This window comes from Diabrotica undecimpunctata, chromosome 4 (genome assembly GCF_040954645.1).
Source record: "Diabrotica undecimpunctata isolate CICGRU chromosome 4, icDiaUnde3, whole genome shotgun sequence".
In the NCBI taxonomy this organism is placed as follows: Eukaryota; Metazoa; Arthropoda; class Insecta; order Coleoptera; family Chrysomelidae; genus Diabrotica; species Diabrotica undecimpunctata.
The window spans coordinates 63413957-63438795 of record NC_092806.1 but is presented as its reverse complement, the minus strand read 5'-3'; the positions used below and the strand labels follow the sequence as shown (position 1 = coordinate 63438795).

Here is a 24839-nt window from a genome sequence, read left to right as displayed (position 1 = left end):
TCGGCATCAGATGATTTAAAAAAGATAAAATAATATTAAGTGGGGAAGTGAAGACCAAAAAGCATTAAATTTAGCAAGATGAATCGCTGTACAACTTTTTGCATTCGATTCGGGAAAGTTTCAGAAAAGTTTGTGAACAAAATTCTTTCTGGTAAATTGAATATTGCATTTTGTGCATAAAGAAAATGCATTTCCAAATACATAGAAAATAAAAAATTTGCAACTCAGACAGGAATAAGTTTTATTACTTGTGGGTTTTCGAGGTAGTTGAATAAGAATATGATAACGACAATGGTCCTCAAGCTACTATAATATATACTATACACTATATACTATATATTATATTTTAGTGCCCAGTGTGGACATTTAAAATTGTATGTTATTTTTATTTGAAATCAGTCAAAAGTCATTACTCAGAGGGTTTTCGAGGTCGCAGAATACGAATATTATGACGGTAATGGTTCCCGAGGTACCTGGTGGAGGGTGGAGCTCGTCTCCTGGAGTTTTATGTTATTTTAATTTGAAATCAGTCAAAAGTCATTACTAGGGGGTTTTTGTGGTCATTGAATGCAAATATTACGATGGCGATAGTCTCGAAGTATATATATATATATATATATATATATATATATATATATATATATATATATATATATATATATATATATATATATATATAATGTTCAGCAGCTCTAAAAACACTTCTAGTAATCACTTTTAACTGATTTCGAACAAAAATAAGATAAAACTTTAGGAGATGAGGTCCATACTGGGTTCCAGGTAACTGAAAGATCATCGCTGTTACAATATTTTTGTTCATCGACCTCGAAAACTTTCGAGTAATGAGTTTTGACTGATTTCGAATGAGTCTATTCTATTATATAACTTTGAAAGACAAGGTTCACCCTGGGCACTGGAGGATCATTGCCGTCATAAAAATTGTGTTCACCGACCTTGAAAAACCCCCAAGTAATAACTTCTTACTAATTTGGAATGAAAATAACATAAAACTCCAGGAGATGATATTCACCCTGGGCACCAGGTAGCTCGAGGACCATCGCCGTTATCATATTTATATTCAGCGTCGTTGAAAACCCACGAGTTATGACTGTCTAATGATTTAGTGTTAAGTGCTTCGTTTTCTCTTCTGTATAAGGGGACTACACAAAACATTGTATAAAAGGAATTAAAAGCTCATATTAAAAAATAAAGTTAGATACCTCCAACCTTTTTAATATATATGTAGACAATATGTATATATGTAGACAAGGTAATGCGGAAAACAAACTATAGCAAAGAAATTTCTTTTGATTAAAATATCATACTCAATTCTCTTCTATTTGACATTTATTAGACGGAAAAAGTGACATTTATCAAACGGAAGATAAAATAAAGAGGAATATACCCACTACAATGTATCTGTGAGATACTGTGACTTTTTCTTTCGAAGGCTGGAAATTATCATCACTATGAGGACCCTGTTGACCGCCGCTATAAACAGTTCTCCACGACTGCATTGGGGCTATTATTTGGAAATTACTTACCAATATGTGCTAACTGTAATAGTGGTCTTGCTCTAATTACATAAATTACGTTCATGATACTTACGTGATTGCAATTACCCATTTGTTCACTTATGTCATTAACGTCTCATAACTCGCTTATTTTAAACTCTAAGAGCTAATAACTCTAAGCAAAAACTAAGACTTTCAACCCTTAATTTTATTGTTCTTCTGGAGCAGCACTTAAACTAAAAGGCACGACCATAATATTAATCAATATTCAAATATCTTTTAAAAGATAGTGAAAATTAAAAAAAAAAACTATTTCGGAAATAGTTATAACATTTTATTGTTTTCTTAAGAACTAATTTTTGTTCATTTCTGTGATAATTTTTCGACTGTTCTAACAACCATTCAAATTTCGTCATTTTGTGTCATGTGGAACAATTTCACCCAATCATGTCAACATTAGACTGATAATTGCATTCAGTGCAATTTTCAATCCCTATGACAACACGATCAAGTTTGACAACTTCATCCAAATAAATTTCAAAATGTCACGTTTCGGCAATGAGAATGTTCAAAGTATAAATGCGCTAATCAAAGAAAAAATTCCCAGAAATACAACCTACAGTCACAAATATATTTGGGGAATATTCATGGAATTTTGCTGCGGACGAGAATATGAGTTGAATGAACATTTTTTTTTTTCGAAAAATTATCCGCCGAATATCCCTCGGACATTGATGAATGCCTCATAATTTCATGACAAATTTCTCAAGCTCGTTGCTTGGTAACAGCACTCAGCCTTCGGCTTCGTGCTGTTACCAAGGAACGAGCTTTCGATTGTCATGAAATTATCTCGTCTGTTATCAATGTCCCAGGGATATTACTACTGATAATAAAACTATAAAACGAATATATAATTAAAATATTTTCAGGGGCCAACTTTGTCTTTTCCATCTACGACTTTGAGGGAAATGGCACAGTTGATGCTGTTAACTTGGGAGACATGCTCAGGGCCCTCAACCTCAACCCAACCTTGGTCACAATAGAAAAAGTTGGTGGAACTAAGAAGAAGAGTAAGTAAATCTAGTCAAGATTAGTCTAGATAACCTCTATTAATACGTAGCCTCCCATAATGAATTAATTAAATGTTTTAGACGAAAAGAAATTGAAACTAGATGAATTCCTTCCCATCTTCAGCCAAGTAAAGAAAGACAAAGAACAGGGTAACTTCGACGATTTCCTCGAATGTCTCAAGTTGTACGACAAAGAAGAAAACGGCAAAATGATGGCTGCTGAACTTTCCCACACACTCCTTTCTCTTGGTAAGTTAAAATGTTTCTAGAAATCATCGATTCAAGTTTAAATAGCTTTTTTTCACGTTCCCTATTATTTTAATATCTCTCTATGTATCCGTATACCTATCAGATATTTTTGTCCCAATGATTTTTACCTCTAGGTTTACAAAAATCCGCTATGCTATTTTCTTTAAATCACGAAGTGATTATTTACATCACTTTAAGTAATTATTTATTCACTTTTAAATAATTATTTTAAGTCAAAATGGTTGATTTTAAGCAATTTTTAAGTTATTCTAAGTTACGTTTAAAAATATAGCCGTTTCAAAACTTATAGGTCAACTTAAGTTACGAACTTAAGGACAGCTCTTTCGGCTATTGCGGTAAATATTATCAGATGTCATGTAGCGACGATCGGCATGTGCTTCCATGAGTTTTAGTTGGTTCCAAGTATTTCCCGGACCGAGATAGTATTTCGAAATTTCGGTTGTTCAGTTGACATTGGAACCCCAAACCGCAGTATCAATTCTCGTTTAAATCAATACAATACAACACAGATCTTTAATAATATATCAAATTATTAGACACATATGGTCATAATCCTTAAACATTTAAAAGCACTTCGTTTGACTGTTTTCTCAATTAATTTTAATGTTGCTTAATTAAACAACACGTTAAACACAACGCTACCAGACGCAAAATCCTTCCATGTGTACTTAAATTGACAAATTTGACACCGAGTCTAATATCCAAGGAAATATTGTATTAGTAATGATTATAATTACTACCAAATATGGACGTTTTTAGACTTCATTTAGATATAGGTATAATATGGTCCACTTTTGTCATTAATAGACGTTATTTAAATTACCGGGATTGAATTTTTCCTACATTTTAAAATATACATTCATATGACTAATAGTTATTCAGCAAATTATATATCTTAGAAAATATTGTAATAATTAGACTGGTAAGCGAAATGGCACGTACCGTACAAGAGTTTAATGGAACAAACTCACTCAGCAGACCACCGCTATCAAAAATAAACTCTTCTAAAAAACTAGGTGCGCTAATACAACTTGTACACACTGAAGTTCTACACAATTATATCGAAGAAGCCCATACATTGGAATATTTGCATATGCTGATTTACTGTGCAGCAACAGCAATTGCTAATGTTATGAGACTTAAAATCAGAAGACGACGGGGTAATAATAACGGAAGGATTGAAAACAGAATTGCATCCTGTAAAAAATGAACTACTAATAAAGAAAATTAAACCACTGCGTAGGGATATTAAACAACTTACGGAATACATTAGAGCATTAAGAAGTCGAAAAGTAATCAAAAGAGGTGAAGAAATAATGCTAAACACTCCAAGACACTCACAACATGATCCAGAAAATAACACAGCTCAACGCTACCTGGACACATTAAAACAAAAACTCTCCATTTATTAAGGCCGCCTAAGAAGAAAGAAAGTCAGTAACAACCGTAAATGGGATAATATACGTTTTGAGCATGCAGAGAAAAGCCTTTCTAAAGAAAACTGAATTTCACTGTAGAAAATGAAAATAAATTCTCGCTGTCAACGCCAGCTACTCATAACATCAATGCTGGATAGATTGAAGACACGACGAACAACTGTTAACACTAGAGTAATATTCCTCACGAACCTTTCACCACTAAAGAAGTCTCGACATTATCAAAGAGCTTTATAACTGGAAATCTCCTGGACCAAACGGTGTTCAAAAATTCTGGCTAAAGAAGTTTTTGAGTCCATGAGCATTTATAAATATTAGTTAACTACTACTATAAATTCCTTCATTTCTTACGCAGGAAACCACTTATCTAATGCCTAAGAATCAAAACAACATCATAAATCCATCGTACCGTCCCATTACCTATCTTATACATCTTTGTACAAATTGGTCACATCCTGTATATCCCGGTGTATCTACCAACTGTGTGCGCTAAGGGTTCCATCAGTTGCAAAGAACAACTTATTATCGACTTCATTTCATCATCGAAGTCATTTCTAACTAGGCACATACCAAAAAAAGGAACCTTTTTACTGCCTTCACTGACTACAAGAAGGCCTTTGATTCAGTGCCGCATCAATGGCTTATAGATATACTGAAAATATATTATAGTGACCTTTTTATAGCCTATAATGACAGAGTAAAAGACTGAAATTCACCTTCAAATACCTGGTCAAAACAATATCAAAGCTGCAGATATCCCAATTAATCGGGGCCTGTTAAAGGGGAATCGCTGAGTCCAATTTTTGGTTCTGTCTAACGATGAACCCACTATCTCAGCTACTGAACTACACTCACTCAGGTTTTAGCATCAAAAACAATAATACTGTAGTTGCGAAGCTCAATTTGATACCGTAGGTATCTGGGATAAGTGAATTTTTCCCTTAGAAGGAATGTAAGCCTTGTGGCTGAATCTGAATAATAATAATTACCAAATATGGATATTTTTAGACATCAGGAATTTAAATACGATCCTTATTTTTTTAGTTCTTGTAGCTCTTGGGTATCATGTGTATCATATAACGTGTCATGTGTTCCATTTAATGACCTATTCAAATCTATTATTTTTTTATTTCTAGGTGAAAGGTTAGCAGACGCAGAAACAGAAGAAGTCTTAGCCGATTGTATGGATAAAGAAGATGAAGATGGCTTCATCCCTTACGAACGTAAGTATTAGTTTTGCTTGTAGTCTCTTAGAAACGTTTAGTAAGTTTTCCGGTATAAACAAAAATAGTGAAATGTATTCATGCCAGACAACACAAAAGATAAAACAATAAAAATTAAATAGGTATAAATTTATCCATAACAAACATAAAATCTTCTAGTTTAATAGGAGCTCTTAAAGATGCGTAACAAACTTTTTATCAGAGTCTTTATGTTGAAATTTGGAAACTTGAGCATCTTATGATTTTAAGTTATGGAGTTATTCTTTATCATCAAATATTCCCAGGTCTGTACAAACTCAAATCTTGAGACCGACGAGATGTATCTGCCTATTTTCCCATTTAAGTAGCAGCTTTTTTTTCTGACAGCCATAAATAAAAAAAATATATTAATTGTTGTTTTATGTTCTTTGATTTGTAGCTTAAATGTATGTAAGGCGTGTCCTTCCGTAGTTCTAAATAATTTTGGGTCACTGATCGTAAACTGATCTCTCTTGTATCTAGTTGACTACAAATACAAACTCAATGACATACGGGTAATTTCAAAAACCATGTCTTGCCTTTCTTACATCTTATGTCATGAATGATCTTCATAAGGTATATTTTCAATAGGCTAATTGAACGGTAATCAATATATTGTTTAGCACTATTTTACCGAGTAGCTTAGAGACAACTAAATTATTAAGATATTATATTATCTGTTGTAATCCATCTGGACTAGTTAATTGGTTTGATTTTTACAGCTTGCTATATTGTTCCAAATTTAAATGCGTTACAGGAATTCTTTTTGCGTGACGAAGGTCCCAACAGTGGCACTATTTCCAAAAATTTCATTATCGTAAAACAACGGTCTTTTGAAAACGCTTGATATTATAGTATTTCAATACTTCAGATTTTTTTGAGTTTGGTAACAGTATTTTAATAATTATAACCACAAAGAATCAAATTGTTTTACAAATGTTTCTGTTACTGCCGTCAGGTTATGTGTTAGTAACTTCCACTTATTGTAAACAAAGGTAAGCTAACAATAAATAATTTTAGTATTGTCATAGCTGTCTTGTCTAAACTCACTAAATGTCCTGGCAGGTGAGGTTGTCACTTGAGCTGGGCAACCTATCATTAAGTTTAAACTAAATGTTTATACGAAGACCTGTGCCACCACACGGTATGAACGTTCAATTTAATTTATCTGTATGATAGGGTCGCCCGACCCAAGTAGTACCACAAAGGAAGCTTCGTATGTTGGGACACTAAATAACCAGGAAATAGTAATACTCACGAATCCGCTAATAACATATTTGATAGGTTGTCAAATATATACATGATATATTATATTATTTATAAATATCGCATGTTTTAGTAGTTTTAGAAAATAGGAAATGAGTTGTATTTTAATTTTTAGAAACGTAGACTTTTATTTAGAAATGTACATCTAACAACTTTTCTCCTGTTCTATGGGTCGGAATTTGAAACTTTAAAAAACTCATGTCACAACGACAGAATCCTCTCTATTTTAAAAAAAAAAGTAAAAAAATGTCTACAACAAGCAGTTTTATGCCAGCAACGTAGTGAAGCGTTCAAATGTTGGGTATTCAGTCCTTCTTTCTTTTCTATTGCACTCTATCTTCTTTCCTGTCAGGGTATATGAGAATTTGATTGATTTTGTCTGATTGAATGTGATAGTTGAGGAACATTATTGTCAAATCACATTAAAAAATCGTCTAAAATTTCTTACTCGTTAGAAGTTTCATGAACGAAAATTCATGGTTAGAAAATAATCATAAATAAATTTCTTTGAGAGTTGGCATCACGTGTAGTAGTCATTTAAACAATTGCTCCTTATGTTAAATTCTTGAGATATTTCTATTATCTATTACTTTGTTAAAGCGAAATTACATGGTTCACTTTTGCCTTTCAATTTCGACGGAGCAACCAAATTGATCCATGTAAACATAAAAGTGTCATTGAATGTTGTCATTAAATGGCATTGAAAGAATTAAACATGCTCAATATTTTCACTTGTAGCATTCAATTTTCAACGTGGTTAAAGGAGAAATAAATGTGTAAACACAATAATTAAATAATTCACTTTTACAGTCAGTCGTGAGCGCCATAGTGTCGAGGAATGGCGTATTTGGACGATACATACCTACCTGCTACCTATGTTTTCAAATGTAAGGGCACAGGTATTTGTTCTTGGAAGTTGAAACAGTTTAAAAAGTATTTGTGTCTATGGGATTATAAAACGGAGGATTATAAAAACCGATATCGTTGCGAAAATGCTTTTAAATTTCTTATTGAAGATTTGAACATGAGTGGTATAACTGAAGAAGACATAAGACCATTTGCAATTTTACTCTTGCGGGCAAAGCATCCCTCATCATATATTTTCTTTTTAAATTAACGGTGTAACCATTGTAAGAAGTTTATCAAATTTTGCTTCATTCGTGGGAAGATGATTAAGGTATACATTTGGATCTTCTTCTGCTAATTCTCTCAATAGAAGTTTTGAAACTCCTAAGTCTTGTCTTCTTAATACCCATGATCGTACCCACCAACGACGGCGTTTCCTTAGCTTCTTTTTAGATAATTCTTTTATTAAATGATCACATATTAATGCAACTCCTAAACGCGTGACTTGATCAGACCACATCTTTCGAAGAATATGTGTTGAACAGCTCACTTTCCAGATACAATGTAAACACCATTGCTGTTGTTTCAACTCCATTTAATTCAGTTAAACCGTGATATTTCGCCTTTAATTAAATGTAAAGGAATTCAAAGAAAAATTAATTCAAAAAGGTAGGAAACATAAGCTACTTTTGTCACACACTAAGAAATGAAAGATATGAGTTGATGCGATCGGTTATACAAGGAAACGTTCAACAATTACTAAGACTGGCGCAGAAAAGAGAACATTTTGACTGACGTAGTGACTGCAAATCTCCAGTAATGGAGTGCATTGGAATTAAAAAAACATAAGGGAAAGTGGAAGGAAAAAGAGGACATTAAAGACGACGCACATCCTGGTTAAATAATTTAAAGCAGTGGAGTGAAACTACAATAATATAACCGTTAAGAACTACCGCATACAGGTAAAATGGGCAATGATGCTCGCAAATATCCTTAAAGGATAAGGCAGACAAACCCTGTCTTCTTGTTTTACTTCTATAACAGTATGTTATTTAACAAAATTACGTATTATCTTCAGAGTGTATTAATAAATCTGTTAATAAAGGTTTCTACTACCAGTCCTTAATATTTTGTAATCATTTTCATTTAGACTATATTTTTCCATAGAACTAATTTTTTTAAAAGATAATGATGCACTATACTGTAGAATAGATATGGATAATGTAGAAATCAATGTGTTCGAGAATTTTCCCGATTTTTAATAAAATCTGAGATATTAGTCCATAGTAAGATTTTATAATTTTTTATAAACATTTTTACTTTTTAAGTAGATAAAAGCTTGAATTTTAATCATACATTTTTTTTGGCACTTTACAGCATTCCTCAAAAAACTGATGGCGTAAGATGTATTTTACTTTTTTTTATTTTTAAGTAAGTAGTTATTATTGTCTAGCTTCGCTCGCCAACTTGATAGCTATGCATTCGATGGAATTTGGCTTAGGCAGCTTTAAATGCATTTTTCTGGTTTTTACTTGATGTTTTTAATATTTTTTTGTCAAAATACAAACAGGTAATAAATCTGTGATAAATTGTATAAATGTGTTGCAGATAACATTTTTAGCTTCGCTAACTTCTTAAAGGACTAAAATTAAAATGCTTTATCTGTGAGTTTTAAATTGTGATTCTAGTTTTACATCTGGATCACTATTTTTTAATTTCTTGTGTAACAATGGATATGTCAATATAGTCTTAATGTTTTTAGGTAATAAAAAAGTTCAATTCAATAATGCCAAAAAATTTTAATGAAATAACAATGTTTTTTTTTAACACGCAATATACAATATTTTATACAATATATATATATATATATATATATATATATATATATATATATATATATATATATATATATATATATATATATATATATATATATATATTCTTTTCCTTATTACTTTATTTCTCTCATCCCACCAATACCTTCTAACTGATCTACAAAAGAATGCCCAAGTTTATTTAGTAAATATATATATATATATATATATATATATATATATATATATATATATATATATATATATATATATATATAAACGCAATTGTAGTGATTGCTAACAAAGCAATTAAGCTATTTAGCCCACAATACCATTCCGAAAGTCTGAAAAAAGTTAAAGATATCTTGGAAAAAATAATTATCTACCAGAATTTTACAACCATCTAATTTAAAAAAGAAGTTGCATAATCAGAAATCAATCTACTTCCTAAACCAATCTAAAACAAACCCAAAACATACCTAACAATAATAATACTAATGCTGCTAAATCAAACAAACTACATATTATACATCCTTACCCTACATTAATGGCTTCTCTGAACAAATTACGAAAACTATTAATAATTTTTTTAAAATTTAAACCCTGTAAAAGATCATCAGTCGGATGTTATTTATTAAAATAATTGTTAAGACTGCAATTTAACATATATTGTGCCAACGTAACAATATATGCATAGAAGGGTTATTGCACACAAACATAGTGTACAAAGCAACAAATTAAAAACAACAGCCTTAGTCAAGCATTCTCTAGAAAATAGCCATTCTTTTGAATTTGAAAATGTCTAGATTTTGGAAAAAGATCAAAACTTCAACAAAAGATGCGTATGGAAGATGATTCACATAAAAAAGAGCAAAAATCTCTGATATATGTATACTTTTGAGAATGTACTACAAATGACTTTATATACTCTTGGCTTTAATCATCTTTATAGTTGTGAATATATTTACCAAAAGTTGCTGGTTTTTAAAACCGTTATTATCTTTTTTCTTCAAAAAAGTTTTCTTCATTATTTTTTGGTGGACACATAAATTTTAACGAACCGTCATATTGTTTTTTGTCTTGTATATTATCTTTACACATTATCTTTACTTTTTATGTACACTATATAATTTTAAATATGATAATTATGTTACGATGATGGTATCAAATTTTTCACAAATTCGGAAATATCAACTATTGAATAATATTGCCAGACACTATTTAAATTAAAATAATAAAGGAAGTTCAAAATTGTTCCCGAATTGGGTCTCACAAATGTATGTACAAAACGCAAGAGCTGTCGAAAACATCGCCGCTGTCCAATAACAGTATATAGGAAAATCCAAGGCAATCAGATCTTAATCTTTCACAGACAACAACTTTGCGAATTTTGCGTCGTGACTTGGGCCTGCATCCATACAAAATTCAACGGATTATTCTATATTCTCTAACGGATCTAAACGTAAACGACCACAGACAATGACGTGTATTAGCTGATTTGTGTCTGGAGTATTTGAAGACTAACAATAATTTTTTTAGAAAAATTATCTTTAGTGATGAAATCTATTTTTGGATAAATGGGTACGTCAAAAAACAGAATTGTCTAATTTGAGACCATACCAGTCAATATCAGATCCATGAGAGCCCAGTACATTCGAAAAAAGTCACTGTTTGGTGTGGATTCTAGACTAGTGGTTTCATAGTTCGCCAGACCATCACTGCCAGCAGTTAGCGCTATATACTCAAAATCTTCTTTTGGCATGAATTAGAATTGAAATAATTTTACACAATTAGGCTACAAAATATACTATATTATTTAATTTTATTGTACTCGTATTCATATTTAATGTTTTTTTTACATTTACAGTCACCTGAGAAGTGCTGTCAAATTGAAATGGCTTTTCGAACAACAGAAATTGAACACCAGAAGTCAAACAGGAGTGTGTACTACCACCAACATTCATAGGCACTGCCTTTACCAACCACATTTCAAATACGCTGAAATACAATGTATTTATTTTTAAATTATTTTATTATATTTATTTAAAATTATAAAAACTGTCCTTTATTGTTACTTAATATTGTCATTAATAAATGGTAAGTTCACAGTGTACTTTGATATATAATTATGTACATAATTTTCCAAAAAAATATATTAGTTTTGTTTTATTTCCTATTTTTGTATAGTTTTGTTCATATGCGCATATTGAGTATCACAAAAAAAGGTTACTGAAAATAGTTTCTAAAATCTACCCTAAACTAAATTTGTTGTAGCTTTCTAATCACTATCAAGATCACAATCCCAAAACAATCACTAAATCAAGTGATTGTTTTGGGAATAGTATAACCTAGTATAATAATAAAAGTTTGGTTTGGGAGAGAGAAATCAAAGAGGTGAACGTCTAATAGAATTCTGCCAAGAAAATGACTTTGCCATTACAAATACCTGGTTTCAACTTCCAGAAAGGCGTCTCTACACGTGGAAATCCCCTCAAGATGAACATCAAGGCAGAATAGTACGGAACCAAATAGACTACATCCTAATAAACCACCGATTTTGAAACAATATTAAAGATGTAAAAACTTACCCCGGCGCTGACATAAACTCAAATCACAATTGACTCTGCTCCAAAATACAAATTAAATTAAAGAAATTATCAAAGCCAACTAAGCCTTGTAAGATATATCTCGACCCCCTGACAAACCCTCAAACGCGCGAACATATATCACAGCAGATAAATAGTAAAATACACAGAATATCAAATATACCAAACGAAAACAGAACCATTAACGAATGCTGGTATGATATTCAAAACTCGATTTTAGAGAACGTACAAGAGTCTTTGAAAACACCTACCATGTTGGCAAAAAATGAGTGGATGACACAAGAAATTCTAGTCCTGATGGAAGTTCGACGGCAACACAAAAATAGAAATATTATCGAATACCGTGAAATCAATAAACGCATAAAAAGAAAAATTAAGCAAGCCAAAGAATCCTGGCTTGAGAATTTATGTAAAGAAATAGAAGACCTCCAAAAAGAGCATGACAGTTTCAACCTCCACAAGAAACTTAAATATACTGCCGGAATTAGAAAACAGAAAAATGCTCACATACTTAAAAGCACGGACGGAAAAATTTGTGATCACGAACAACAGTGCAAAGAATGGGAGAGATACATCACTGACCTTTTTGACGATACTTCTAGAGAAAATGCTCCAAATACTGCCTGTGACAACCAGTTAGACAGAGGTCCCAGTATACTGAATTCGGGAGTCAAAAAGGCAATACAGCAAGCCAAAAACAATAAAGCACCTGGACCAGATCAAATCTCTGCTAAGCTACTTAAACTTTTGGATGAGGAAAGCATTGCCTGCTTAACCACTTTCTTCAATAAAATTTACAACGAAGGAAAAATACCAGATGATTGGTTAGAGTCACTGTTTATAACATTACCAAAGAAAAGCAGGCCCACCAAATGCAATTTAGACTAATCAGTTTGATGAGTCAAGATACTCTTACGAATTATACAAAACCAAGTATTCCTTCTATGCGAAAGTAGGATGGGTAATAAGCAATTTGGATTTAGAAACGGTCTAGGAACTAGAGAGGCACTATTCTGTAGGCGCGTTCTATTAAAAAAAGTTGTGAATTCCGAAAGAATGTTTATGTTTGTTTCATCGACTTCAAGAAGGCGTTCGACAGAGTACAACACGATACACTTTTCGATTGCCTACGGGCAGCAGAACTTGACCACTATGATATAATACTGCTGAAATACTTATATTAAAATCAAGTAGCCTCTATTCAAATTGAAGACAGTCCGACTGAAAAAATATCCATCAAACTTTGAGTACGGCAGGGTTGTGTTTTGTCACCCACTCTTTTTAATCTGTACTCTGAAGAAATCTTTAGGGAGGCTTTGGATGACAGACAAGAGGGAGTAAGACTAGGTGGAGAAGTAATCAACAATATTAGATACGCTGACGATACAGCCATTCTTGCACAAAATTTACAAGATCTCCAAACATTACTAAATCTAGTCAGTGAAGCAAGTTATCGGAGAGGCCTAAAAATCAACATTTCAAAGACAAAGTGGATGGCAGTTGGAAAGATCAATATAGATCAAGGTCTGATTTCTCTTAATGGAGAGGAGATCGAAAGGGTAAATCATTTCAAATACCTTGGCAGCTGGTTAAATGTAAATTGTGACTCTGATAAGAGATAATAACCAGGTTCGAAATATCACGTAAGGCTTTTATGACCTGGAAACCAGTTTTATGCAACAGAAACCTGTCGATGAATATTCGTAAGAAGGTCCTGAAATGTTATGTGTGGTCCATCCTATTGTATGGTTGTGAGACATGGACGTTAAAAACCACAAGGCTAAACAAGTTAGAAGCATTCGAATTGTGGTGCTATAGACGAATCCTAAAGATATCGTGAGTTTCGCACACTTCCAATGAAGATGTTCTTCAAATGATCAATTCAGAACGTCTGCTCATAAACACCATAAAAAGGAGAAAAACAGATTACTTCGGCCATATAATTAGAGGACCTAAATACCATCTACTTCGCCTTATAATACAAGGAAAAGTGGAAGGACAGAGATGGATTGGTCGAAAGAAACTTTCATGGCTGCGTAATATTAGACAATGGTGTAGTTCCACAGTAGAAGAATTATTTCGCGCAGCAGCTGACAGAGAAAGGTTGCAGGAAATTGTAAACATGATGACGGCCAACGTCTGAATACGGACACGGCACCCAAAGAAGAAGAAGTATAATAATCTAAAATGAACTTACAGTGCAGTGAAAAACTGCTAGTCTAAAATGGTATTTCCCAAACGCATTAAAATTTTTGGTCTTCTCGAACTACCATCAGTGAATATTATATCGTTAACAATTAAACTAGCTACTTTGAAAGGCGTAATAACCTTTAGATTGCATATTAAATGTACTAAAAATTAAAATTTAAGCAACATAAGGTCGATGTTAAATGATTAAGGTAACATACTGCACCTTACTCGAAACGAGGACTACATCTATATCCTAGGACAGGTACCAGCCAATAGTTGGCCGAAAGCATTTTAAAATTTGAATCCGTTTGAAAAATCGAAACTTTTTATAAAAATACTTTTTAAATATTACCATTTTACACTAATTTTTTCTCACTTCACTGTAAGTTGAAAAAATTACTGTGCTGTTGATAAAAGACTAAAATTATCAACAAAAAAGTCCAATTAATTTGTAAAATTCCACAAGAATGAATAAAAAAAGAATAAACTGAATTTGACAAAACATTTAATATTAATCATCCGATTCTGCAAAAAACACCATCGATATTATTATCTCAGAGATACGCCACGAATACAAAAGAAAAACAACTAATATCGTGATTACATTATAATTAATAAAAGATTCTGTTATTCCATAATATCCCTCAAAACATTTCCAGTAGCCAACATCACATCAGACCATAACCCACTGATCGGTAGAATAAAACTTATATTAGAATATATGACCTAGTGTATACGTGACATATATTTCGAAATTCCAAGTACCAGTTCTTAAAGCTTATTATGGAAGGGAAGATAGAAGGAAAACGGGGCATCGGAAGAAAGAAATACTTATGGCTTAAAAACATAAGGGATTAAACAAACCTCGCTGCCCATGCACTCTTTAAAGCCACACAAGACCGAGAGGAGTATGCCAGAATTGTCGCCAACATTCACTAATTGGATAGGGAACCATAATAAGAAGAAGACATAGTGTAAATAAAAAATACGATATAAGACGACATAATACCTAGAAGAGAAATTTGTTAAATGAGAAATAATGAATAAAAAGTCATGGATGACAAACCAAATTGAAGAGATAATGATACAAGAGCGAAAGTTCAAAGATCGGGACGTAACATCGTACATAAGTATAGACAAAGATACCAACAAAACAATTAGAATATCTAATAATGTACGGCTAACAGAACAATGTGCGAAAATTGGCTGTACAAGCTTGTACAAGCCTAAAAGACTGATTGACTGATAGTAAAGCAAACAACTAAAAGATTTACTAGATTTTACTATATGTAGAAGAAAGACTAGACAATATTAGAAGAGATATACGGAAGTAATTTTTGCAGATGAACGACAGAACACCGTTAAGGACACAGAATGCCAAACGATTACGATCGAATACATCAGATCTGCAGTAATCAAGATAATATATAATCAAGATGGATAATATAGACAAAATATCGTAATGGAAGGGGTAATCGAAAAAGATACACGTTTTGTTGATTGTGTTCATCATACTGTTTGGGTAGGAGCCTGGGTACGGTTGTAACAACTCGAATATTATCGAAGCTGTGTACGGTAGGTGAGGGACACAAGGGAAGGGATACGTAGACAACGTGGCCTGACACGATTCTCAGTGATGCATCACCTTTCGCGCGGTAATTACAGTTACAGTGAGACCTATTGTGTATATTGTCAACCAAAAGTAACTATTGTTGACGAATTTCTTTCTGTTATAATAACCTTCGTATTTCAAAATATGCTTATGAAATCGTCGCAGTTTAGAGATTATAATAAGCTTATATGTTTTTGTATAGGTTATGCTACTTCGTGCTTGCGACAGTCTTATTATCAAAATGAGAGGGTGGGGACGGTTGTAACAGTAATTTTAACATTACTGTAATTTTATAAACACTATTTTTGTATTACAGATGCCTAGGCAACGTATAAGGAAGACCTCGAGAGGTGAAAACGACATATTATTGTACAAGAACGCTTACGATGAAATTAAATTAGGTGCTTCTTTAAGAAGAGCAACAGATAAGTACGGAGTTAATTATGTTTCTCTTTTGAGATACAAGCGAACGAGAGATGCAAGACCAGGGACAGCTGGAATATATTAAAATGGGATATGTGGCTCATAACAGAGTTTTTAACGAAGACCAAGAACGGCAATTAGCGAAGTATCTCATTCGTTGTGCGGATATATATTTTGGTCTCTCCACAAAAGAGGTAAGAAAGTTGGCCTTGAAACTTACCGTAAAATATAATCTAAACGCTCCTTCCACTTGGCTGGAGAATAAAATGGCTAGAGAAGAATGGTTTCGTTCATTCATGAAGAAAAATTCCGAACTATCTATCCGCGCTGCTCAAGCCACAAGCCTGTCTCGGGCGACAAGTTTCAACCGATATAATGTCAATATGTTTTATGATAATCTTCAGACTGTTATGGATCGCGATCACTTTGAACCTCAGGATATATATAATGTCGACGAAACCGGCATTACTACAGTACAGAAGCCTGACAGAGTTATTGCAAGACGTGGCACAAGGCAGGTGGGCGCAATTATTTCTGCTGAACGAGGACTTTGGTCACACTAGCATTTGCAGCTAACGCATTAGGCATTCCACCTATGTTCGTGTTTCCTCAATCGGTGCCGGTAATCCATCAAAGTGGATGCAAGAAGAATAACTCATTATATTTCTTAAATATTTTCAAAAACATACGAATGCCTCTTTGTCGCATAAGATATTATTGGTGCTAGACAATCATTCGTCCCATATACATATTAACTCCTTAGATTTTTGCAAAAATAATGGAATAGTATTACTGTCATTTCCGCCCCACTGCTCTCACAAGCTACAGCCCTTAGATAGATCCGTTTATGGGACTTTCAAAGAAGCCATTAATACTACCTGTGATGCCTGAATGCGAAATCATCCAGGAACAGTCATGACTATTTACGACATACCGGGTATTATAACTATCGCAATGCTACTTGCTCTCACTCAGGTGAATATCCAGGCGGGGTTTCGAAAGACAGGGATCTTCCCAATCAACCGCGATTTGTTTCAATACATTGATTTTGCGCCATCCTTCGCGACAGACAGGCCTAATCCAAACGCTACCGAAGAGGTGGGCATTTTTAATCAACATAACATTAGACTTGCTTCTGATGACGAGTCACTACCACCTTCATTATTGAATGAGGATCCACCTTCATTCAGCGCAGTAAGCCCAACTCAGCCCGAAAATAGAGATTCAACTAAAGATGCTGCATCGCAGTGATTTATTAACAGTGATTCAAGTATCATAGTACGCCCAGCCAATCCTAAAAAGGAAACATTCATTGACTATCAAATGCTTACACCAATTGAAATAGCTGAGCTCGAAGCAACAAAAACACCGCCGAGACAAACATCTCTAGAGCCTAGCCAAGAATGGCAAGCTGGTACAATGAATCTGGAATCAGACATCTCTCCTCGTGATGCTGTTTTGTGTCAGCCATCAGAACCGTCTACAAGCAAGCAGTCTGTGTTCTCGCCTAAGACTTTACGACCTTACCCTAAATCTCCACCTAGAAAACTAGAAAACAGAGGTGGAAAAACCAAAAAGTCTGCTATCTTTACAGATACTCCAGAAAAGGAAGCTGCTAGAAAGGAGTATGAAGAGCGACAAAAACGGTTGAAAAATGGACAAACAAAAAAACAGTACTCGAATTATCTACTGGAAAGGTAATCAAAAATAAAGGGAAAGGAAAAGCGAAGAAAATGAAGATTAATACACCATCAGAATCATCATCAGAAGAACAATATTATTGTCTTATTTGCTTAGAGACCTATTCAGCGTGTCGATCTGGAGACAGTTGGATTCAGTGCCAAGGTAGCTGCAAAAAATAGTCTCACGTGGCCTGTACTGATGGGAGTAGATATTATATATGCCACAACTGTGATGAGTCTGATTCAATACAGAAAAATATAATTTGTTTAAACTCAGCTTTTGTTTGATAATTTTTATTAATAATTTGATTTTGATTTTGTTTGGTATTTTTGATTAATAAATCTGATTAAAAATAATAAAACTGATTTTATAATGAGTGATTTATGTAATATTTTTGAATGTTACAACTGTCCCCTATTCGTGTTACAACCGACCCTGATATAGGATCGGTTGTAACAATCGCACACACTTATTTAAATGACATATTCCCTCCAAACTATTTTACTTGAACTATTGGTTTTGACATTAATTTAAAGACAAATGAATATTACTTCACATCAAAGACTTTGATCGTTGCTTACAGCTATAATAGCTGTGCTATGAAGCACTAAAGGAAAATTGTTACAACCGTACCCAGTCTATCCTACGTATGATCACCAACTGGGAGCAAAACGGTATAAATATTGATCAGCTTTACCTGGATATCTGTCTTGCGATTCTTACTTCGGAGACATTACCAGTATTTGTACTTGTGGGAGGGGAAGTGATAGAAAAAGTGGGAAAATATATTTACTTGAGTTATCTAATAAACTTCAGCAGAGGAAACTAACACGCGGAAGTAGACCGAAAAATCCGCATAATATCGGCTGTCCTTGGCAAACAGAATTATCCTCAAAAAAAATAATATTCCCATAAACCTGAAGGCCAAAAATTTTCAATTCTTGCATCCTTTCAGTGATTACATACGGTCTAGAGACAATTCCGATTCCGATCATTTGAGAACAGAGGCAGGTGTCAGGCAGGGATGCATAATCTCGCCAACTCTGTTTAATATCTACAGCGAACACATGATGCAAAAGACACTTTAATAGTCGCGGCAAATCAAGCAGAAATGGAAGACATAATGAGACGTCTGAAGAAAAAAAGCTAAACATATGGACTACAGCTACATAGAAGTAAGACAAAGACCATAATAGTAGACAGAGCTCGGAATAATCTTCAACACATTAAAGAAATTGGGGGCTTTGAAGTAGTAAATAGTTTCATATACCTGGGGTCCCTAATAACGAATGACGGAGGGTGTGACAGAGAGATACGTAGAAGGTTGACTATTGCTAGAACAGCTATGATGAAACTGGTAGCAATTTGGAAAAATTCTAGCATAACAATACACACAAAACTAAGGCTGGTAAGGGCGCTTATTTTGCCATAGCGATATATGCATCCGAAACGTGGACCCTAAAGAAAGCGGATATAAATAAACTGGACGCTTTTGAAATGTGGGTATACCGCCGCATGTTGAGAATATCCTGGATTGATCATCGCACTAACGTATCGATATTAGAACAACTAAAAGTAAAGGATAGGTTGCTTAAACAAATACAACAGAGATATTTGCAGTATTTTGGACACATTGCTAGAAGAACAGGTACGATGGAAAAATTGATAGTCAAGGGTAGAGTTGAAGGAAAGAGACCTGGGGAAGATCTCCAAGCCGTTGGGTAGATCAAACAAAAATACTAATTAACCAAGGGTTACATGAAGCCGAACAACTAGACCAGGACAGAGAGGGATGGAGAGAAATCGTGCAAAAACTGTAAAGGCATGATGATGTCACCACATCCCAAAAGGGATTAGGACTGAGGAGGAGGGACAATTACATTAACTATAAAAGCCGGTAACAAAATGAGAGTTACGCAGCACGCAGCGTGCAGAATTATCCGCAAGGAAAATAATATTCCCATAAATCCGACTCATGCTGGGAATAACTTTAAGAGATCGTGCCTGCAATGAAGAAATACGTAGAAGAACAAAAGTAGGGTTACATCCCCTAAAGGGTGTTTTTTTAAAGGTATAGAAATATAAATTTATTTTGAAAATTGTGGTTCTGTTCGAAATACATATCACGCACTAAGTCCATTTTATTGTCAATCTAATCGTCCATCAGATCAATTAATTCGATTAGCCATGGAATGTTTTCGCACTACATTTATTCTAAATGATAAAACGCATCCACAGAGACATCGTTCAGTGCTTACAGAAGAAGTTGTTGCTGATGTAGAGCGTAGCATAGAGGAAAACCCGAATCAGTATATCCGCCATGTGCATAGCAGATGAATATGTGTCCATCCACTTAATGGAAGATTTTGTGGAAATATCTTGAAGCTACACGATCACCTAGCAAGTCATAAATTCTGTGAATGGGCCTAAAACTAGATTTCCGTTGATTCTGATTTTCATAAGCGAATTTTGTTTAGCGATTAATCTCACTTTTAATTGAATTGCTATGTCAACTAACAAAACTGTCGCGTTTGGAGTGAAGATACTGCTCATATGTATAATAAGACACCAATACATCCAAAAAACTGACTGTTTGGTGTGCTTTGTGGGCTGGTAGAATCACAGATTCGTACTTCTTTAAAAACGATGCTGGCCAGAACGTTACAGTCAATGGTGACAGCTATGAAGTCATGATTACTGACATTTTTATTTCTCCTTTGAACAACCATGAGAGAAATGAAATGTTTAAAAGAAACATTTGGTAACCGCATAGTTTCACGTTTCGGACTCGTGAATTGGCCTCCAAGATCGTGCGATTTAACACCGTCAGACTATTTTTTGTGGGGATATAAGTCGCTAGTCGACGATGATAAGCCTGAAAGGATTGACTACTTGGAGAACAACATTTGCCGCGTTATTGCCGATATACGTCCACAAATGTTGGAAAAAGTAATCGAAAATTGGACCTCTAGATTATACTACGCCAGCCGTGGCAGTTATATGCGAGAAATTATATATAAATTATAATGCAAAAAGATTATCTCTTAAATAAAGTCAATTTCATGTCAATTTACAAAATCGTCTTTGTTTTATTCCATTTCAAAGTTCTATACCTCTAAATGTGGTGTTATAGGCGCATCTTACGTATATCCTGGGTTGACAGAGTTACTAATGTGGAGATCCTGCGTAGAATGAGGAAAGAATGTGAAATTCTCATGACCGTCAAAACTAAAAAGTTGGAATATCTAGGACATGTAATGAGAAATCAAGAACGTTACGGCCTTCTCCAGCTGATTCTCCAAGGTAAAGTAAATGGTAAGAGAGGACCGGGAAGAAGACGCATTTCCTGGCTTCAAAATTCACGAAAGTGGTATAACACGACTACCACTGAACTGTTCCGCGCTGCAATAAACAAAGTAAAGATAGCCGTGATGATCGCCAACATCCGGAACGGATAGGCACTTTAAGAAGAGATACCTCTAAAAAAACACCCTTTACAATCGGCTTTATTAAAGTGGTCTTGGGTAGGATATGTTGCCAAACAAGATGATACGAGGTGGACTAAACGCATCAGACAATAGATACATAGATTACATACAAGAGAAGTGTGGGTCCACAGGACGTACACTTCTATTGTAGGCTTACGTCCAGGAGTAGACAGTTAAGAGCTGTTCAAAGAAGAAGATAGAACAGCTCATTCGTATATTGATAACTTGCAACAGTATATTTTTTCACAATGGAAACAATTGAATATCATAAAATGATACAACATTTATTTTTGAAAAATGTAGCAACCAAAAAAAATTCATAAATGATTTTTAAAAGAGTACAACGACCCCTCAACTGGAGCAGCAGAAAATAGGTTAGTGAATTTAAACTTGGTTACACAAACGTTGAAGAGTGCGATCTAAAAAGTGCAGCAATTATAGTAAGAGTAAGTGATATGGCTTTTGGAAAACCGACTATTAACCGGGAAAGATTTAGTAGCTGTTCTAGGGCTTTCTTTATGTAGTGTGAGCCTAACTTTTGGGTTTAAAAAAGCTGTATGTAAAATGAGAATCAAATTTTCTAACATTTAAGCAAAAAACATTCAACTGCGACATTTAAATCATTTTAGACTGGATTAAAAGGATTTAGCTTCATGAATATTAGTGTAAAAAATATTGTGGGACAACCAAAATATAGATTTTAAACCACAAAATCGTGTTTCGCTTATCGAGTGACAAAATTTATTAAACTAGCATTTTGGCTAATAACCCTGTGGGTTCTAGCTTCCAAAAGAATCTCTCTCCAGTCGTCCCTATCCAACGCCTTCCTCTACAAAGCACTTATTCGCATATTTCTCATGTCTTCATCGAATGTATCAGATACCAACGGGTCTATAAGGAGAGTTTTTCTAGCTGGGTCATTTTATTTTATCCGCATTACATGCCCTGACACCTCAGACGTCCAATCTTAATATATTTTACAATATCTGCTTCCTGGTATTATGGTTCATGTACGGTATTTTTATTTATATCTTCCTGACTTTGCATGTATATGAGACTTTTTTTCAAAGGGTATTTAAAAATCTTTATGAATAAGTTGTACACCTGAGAAAGAAGACTGATCGAAAAGTAATTTTTAAGATCTGTAGGATCGTCCTTCTTATGCTTTCTTACAATGATGACATTGTTCCATGACGTTAGGATTCTTTTAATTTCTAGATATCTATTAAATATGACCTCGATAGCGTAAATATCGTTTTCCCCTTTATTTAATACTTTAAATGATTGACATCTTCTCCTGGGGCTTTGTTGTTTTTTATTTCGCTAAATACCATTTTAATTTCTCATAACTTAAGTTCTTTTGAGTCGTGATTGAAAACTATTGACATATTTATTACGTCATCGTTAGTTTTCTATATTGTATTGTATGTTTTCTATATTGTATGCTGTAAAAGTATTTCACTATTTGGATTTTTTTCTTTATCTGACGTTACAGAGTATCCTATGAGTTGCAGAGTTTATGAACATCTGTTCTTTCGTAATATTTCTGTTTTTCTGCTCGTAAGTATTTATTTTGTCCTTTTTTCTTTGATTTTTCTTTGTTTTTTAATGCGTTTATGTTGGTGTTCTTGCTAATGATTATTATTTTTGTCTTCTTGCAATTAAGTTTTAAGCCGTATTTGTTACATGCTTCTACAACGTTATCCATCATCCTTTGGAGCCCCTGCGCACTATCTACCAGCAACACTGTATCGTCTGCATATCTAATATTGTTTATAAGTTGGCCATTTACAGCAATCCCATTTTCTGATTCGTCCAAGGCCTCTCTAAAGATTTTTTCAGAGTATATGTTAAATAATGCCGGTAACAATATGCAACCCTTCTTGTACCTATACTTTGGTAACCCATTGGTATTTCTTCTTCGTCTATAATTAGAAGCACCATCCCAGGGTTCGAAGGAGGGAAAGACATCCAAGTCAGTGGGCGAAAAATGTAAACAAGGTTACGATGCACTGCATTTACAAAACGCAAGATCGGGAGCACTGGAGATAACTAAGGCCTATGTTCAGCAATGGACGCCTCAGGCTGTATGATGAAGTTGATATATTCCATCAAATCAATAGATACTCAATATTGATCCGGAATTCATCTAACTTGAGTCCAAAGAAATTAAGTATGTTATCATATATAATAATTAATTTCGTTGGATATCTTAGCTTTTACGTATTGCTAAATTATATTTATAAAAACTAAAAATATCTTATCTATTTTGAAAATTCTAAAGGAGTTAGAGTAAAAAGATTAGAATAAAGCAGAAATAAACACAACAATTAGTGATTATTTGCGAAAGTTCAGAGTTTATTTAGGTGTAAGCATATAATACATAATAGTTTAGAGTTTTTAGATGTAAGCATATAATACAAGCGGAAACGTACAGATATATAGATAGGAAAACTTATTTGTTTCTTTATTTTTTCTTGGGTTTCAATGGTGGGTCCAACTCGCACATCCTTCTGAGGAAAGCTAAAACAAAAAGACTAATGTAATTAATGAAAAAAAAAACAATATAAACTACACTTTATATTAAAGCAATTAAGTAAATTATAGATATACAAATTTTAATTAAAATCACTTATTTTGTTATTACATTAAAAAAGTAATTTCATAAAAACATGGAACACAATATACGCAGAAGAATTGTACATGTAACCGCCATGTTTTGGCGCCTGTATGTTGCCCATTACTACCTCTTACAGTGTTACCAGGGTTACTAATTTTTCAGAATATCTACTGATTTCAACTTTAAATTACTGATTAACTGAAACACTATATCGATCTACTAAAAAATATGTAATGATAAAATTATGTTCAAAAAGTGATCATTATGTCAGTGTTCAATTATAAATTTAAAAAAAAAAATTATTTATTGATATACATAAATTATTCTCAATCTACTAAAGAAATAAAATATGACCTGGCAACCTTTCTGGTGCCGATTTAGGCTTCAGTAAATTCCATACGATTACGCGTCCCCTCTCTTTGCTTGTCTAAGATATATATACATTTACATATATATATATATATATATAATATATATATATATATATATATATATATATATATATATATATATATATATATATATATATATATATATATATATTGATGTCATCTTATGTGACAGTGCGTATTTAGAGTAGAAATAAAATGCTTTGCCACTAAATAATGTTATAAATAAAACTAATATTATAAAACTTACGTATATAAGGAATTTCACCATCGTCATTCTCTTCATCCAAACATTGTTCAAAAACTGCATCTACTTCAGGGTCAGTTAATTTTTCTCCTAAAAAATTAGTAGTTTTATTATACTACAATAT

At 33.4% G+C, this 24839-nt stretch overlaps 2 protein-coding genes across 3 annotated transcripts in view; one reads left to right on the top strand and one right to left on the bottom strand.

Annotated features, from left to right (window-relative positions):
• The window catches only part of Mlc1 (Myosin light chain alkali), a 30712-nt gene extending 19142 nt beyond the window's left edge, over positions 1–11570 (top strand). The window contains exons 3-7 of one of the 2 annotated variants that reach the window (XM_072529606.1): positions 2444–2584; positions 2666–2833; positions 5427–5513; positions 9021–9074; positions 11325–11570. In XM_072529606.1, coding sequence (XP_072385707.1) covers positions 2444–2584; positions 2666–2833; positions 5427–5513; positions 9021–9046 — 422 coding nt within the window. In that variant the 3' untranslated portion in view covers positions 9047–9074; positions 11325–11570. The remainder of the gene's footprint in view (positions 1–2443; positions 2585–2665; positions 2834–5426; positions 5514–9020; positions 9075–11324) is intronic. The other variant, XM_072529607.1, reaches the window with a different exon arrangement.
• Positions 11317–24839, bottom strand: part of LOC140439590 (myosin light chain alkali-like) — a 45716-nt gene continuing 32193 nt past the window's right edge. The window contains exons 5-6 of the mRNA XM_072529605.1: positions 24719–24805; positions 11317–23982 (exon numbers count right to left, since the gene is read on the bottom strand). Coding sequence (XP_072385706.1) covers positions 23927–23982; positions 24719–24805 — 143 coding nt within the window. The 3' untranslated portion in view covers positions 11317–23926. The remainder of the gene's footprint in view (positions 23983–24718; positions 24806–24839) is intronic.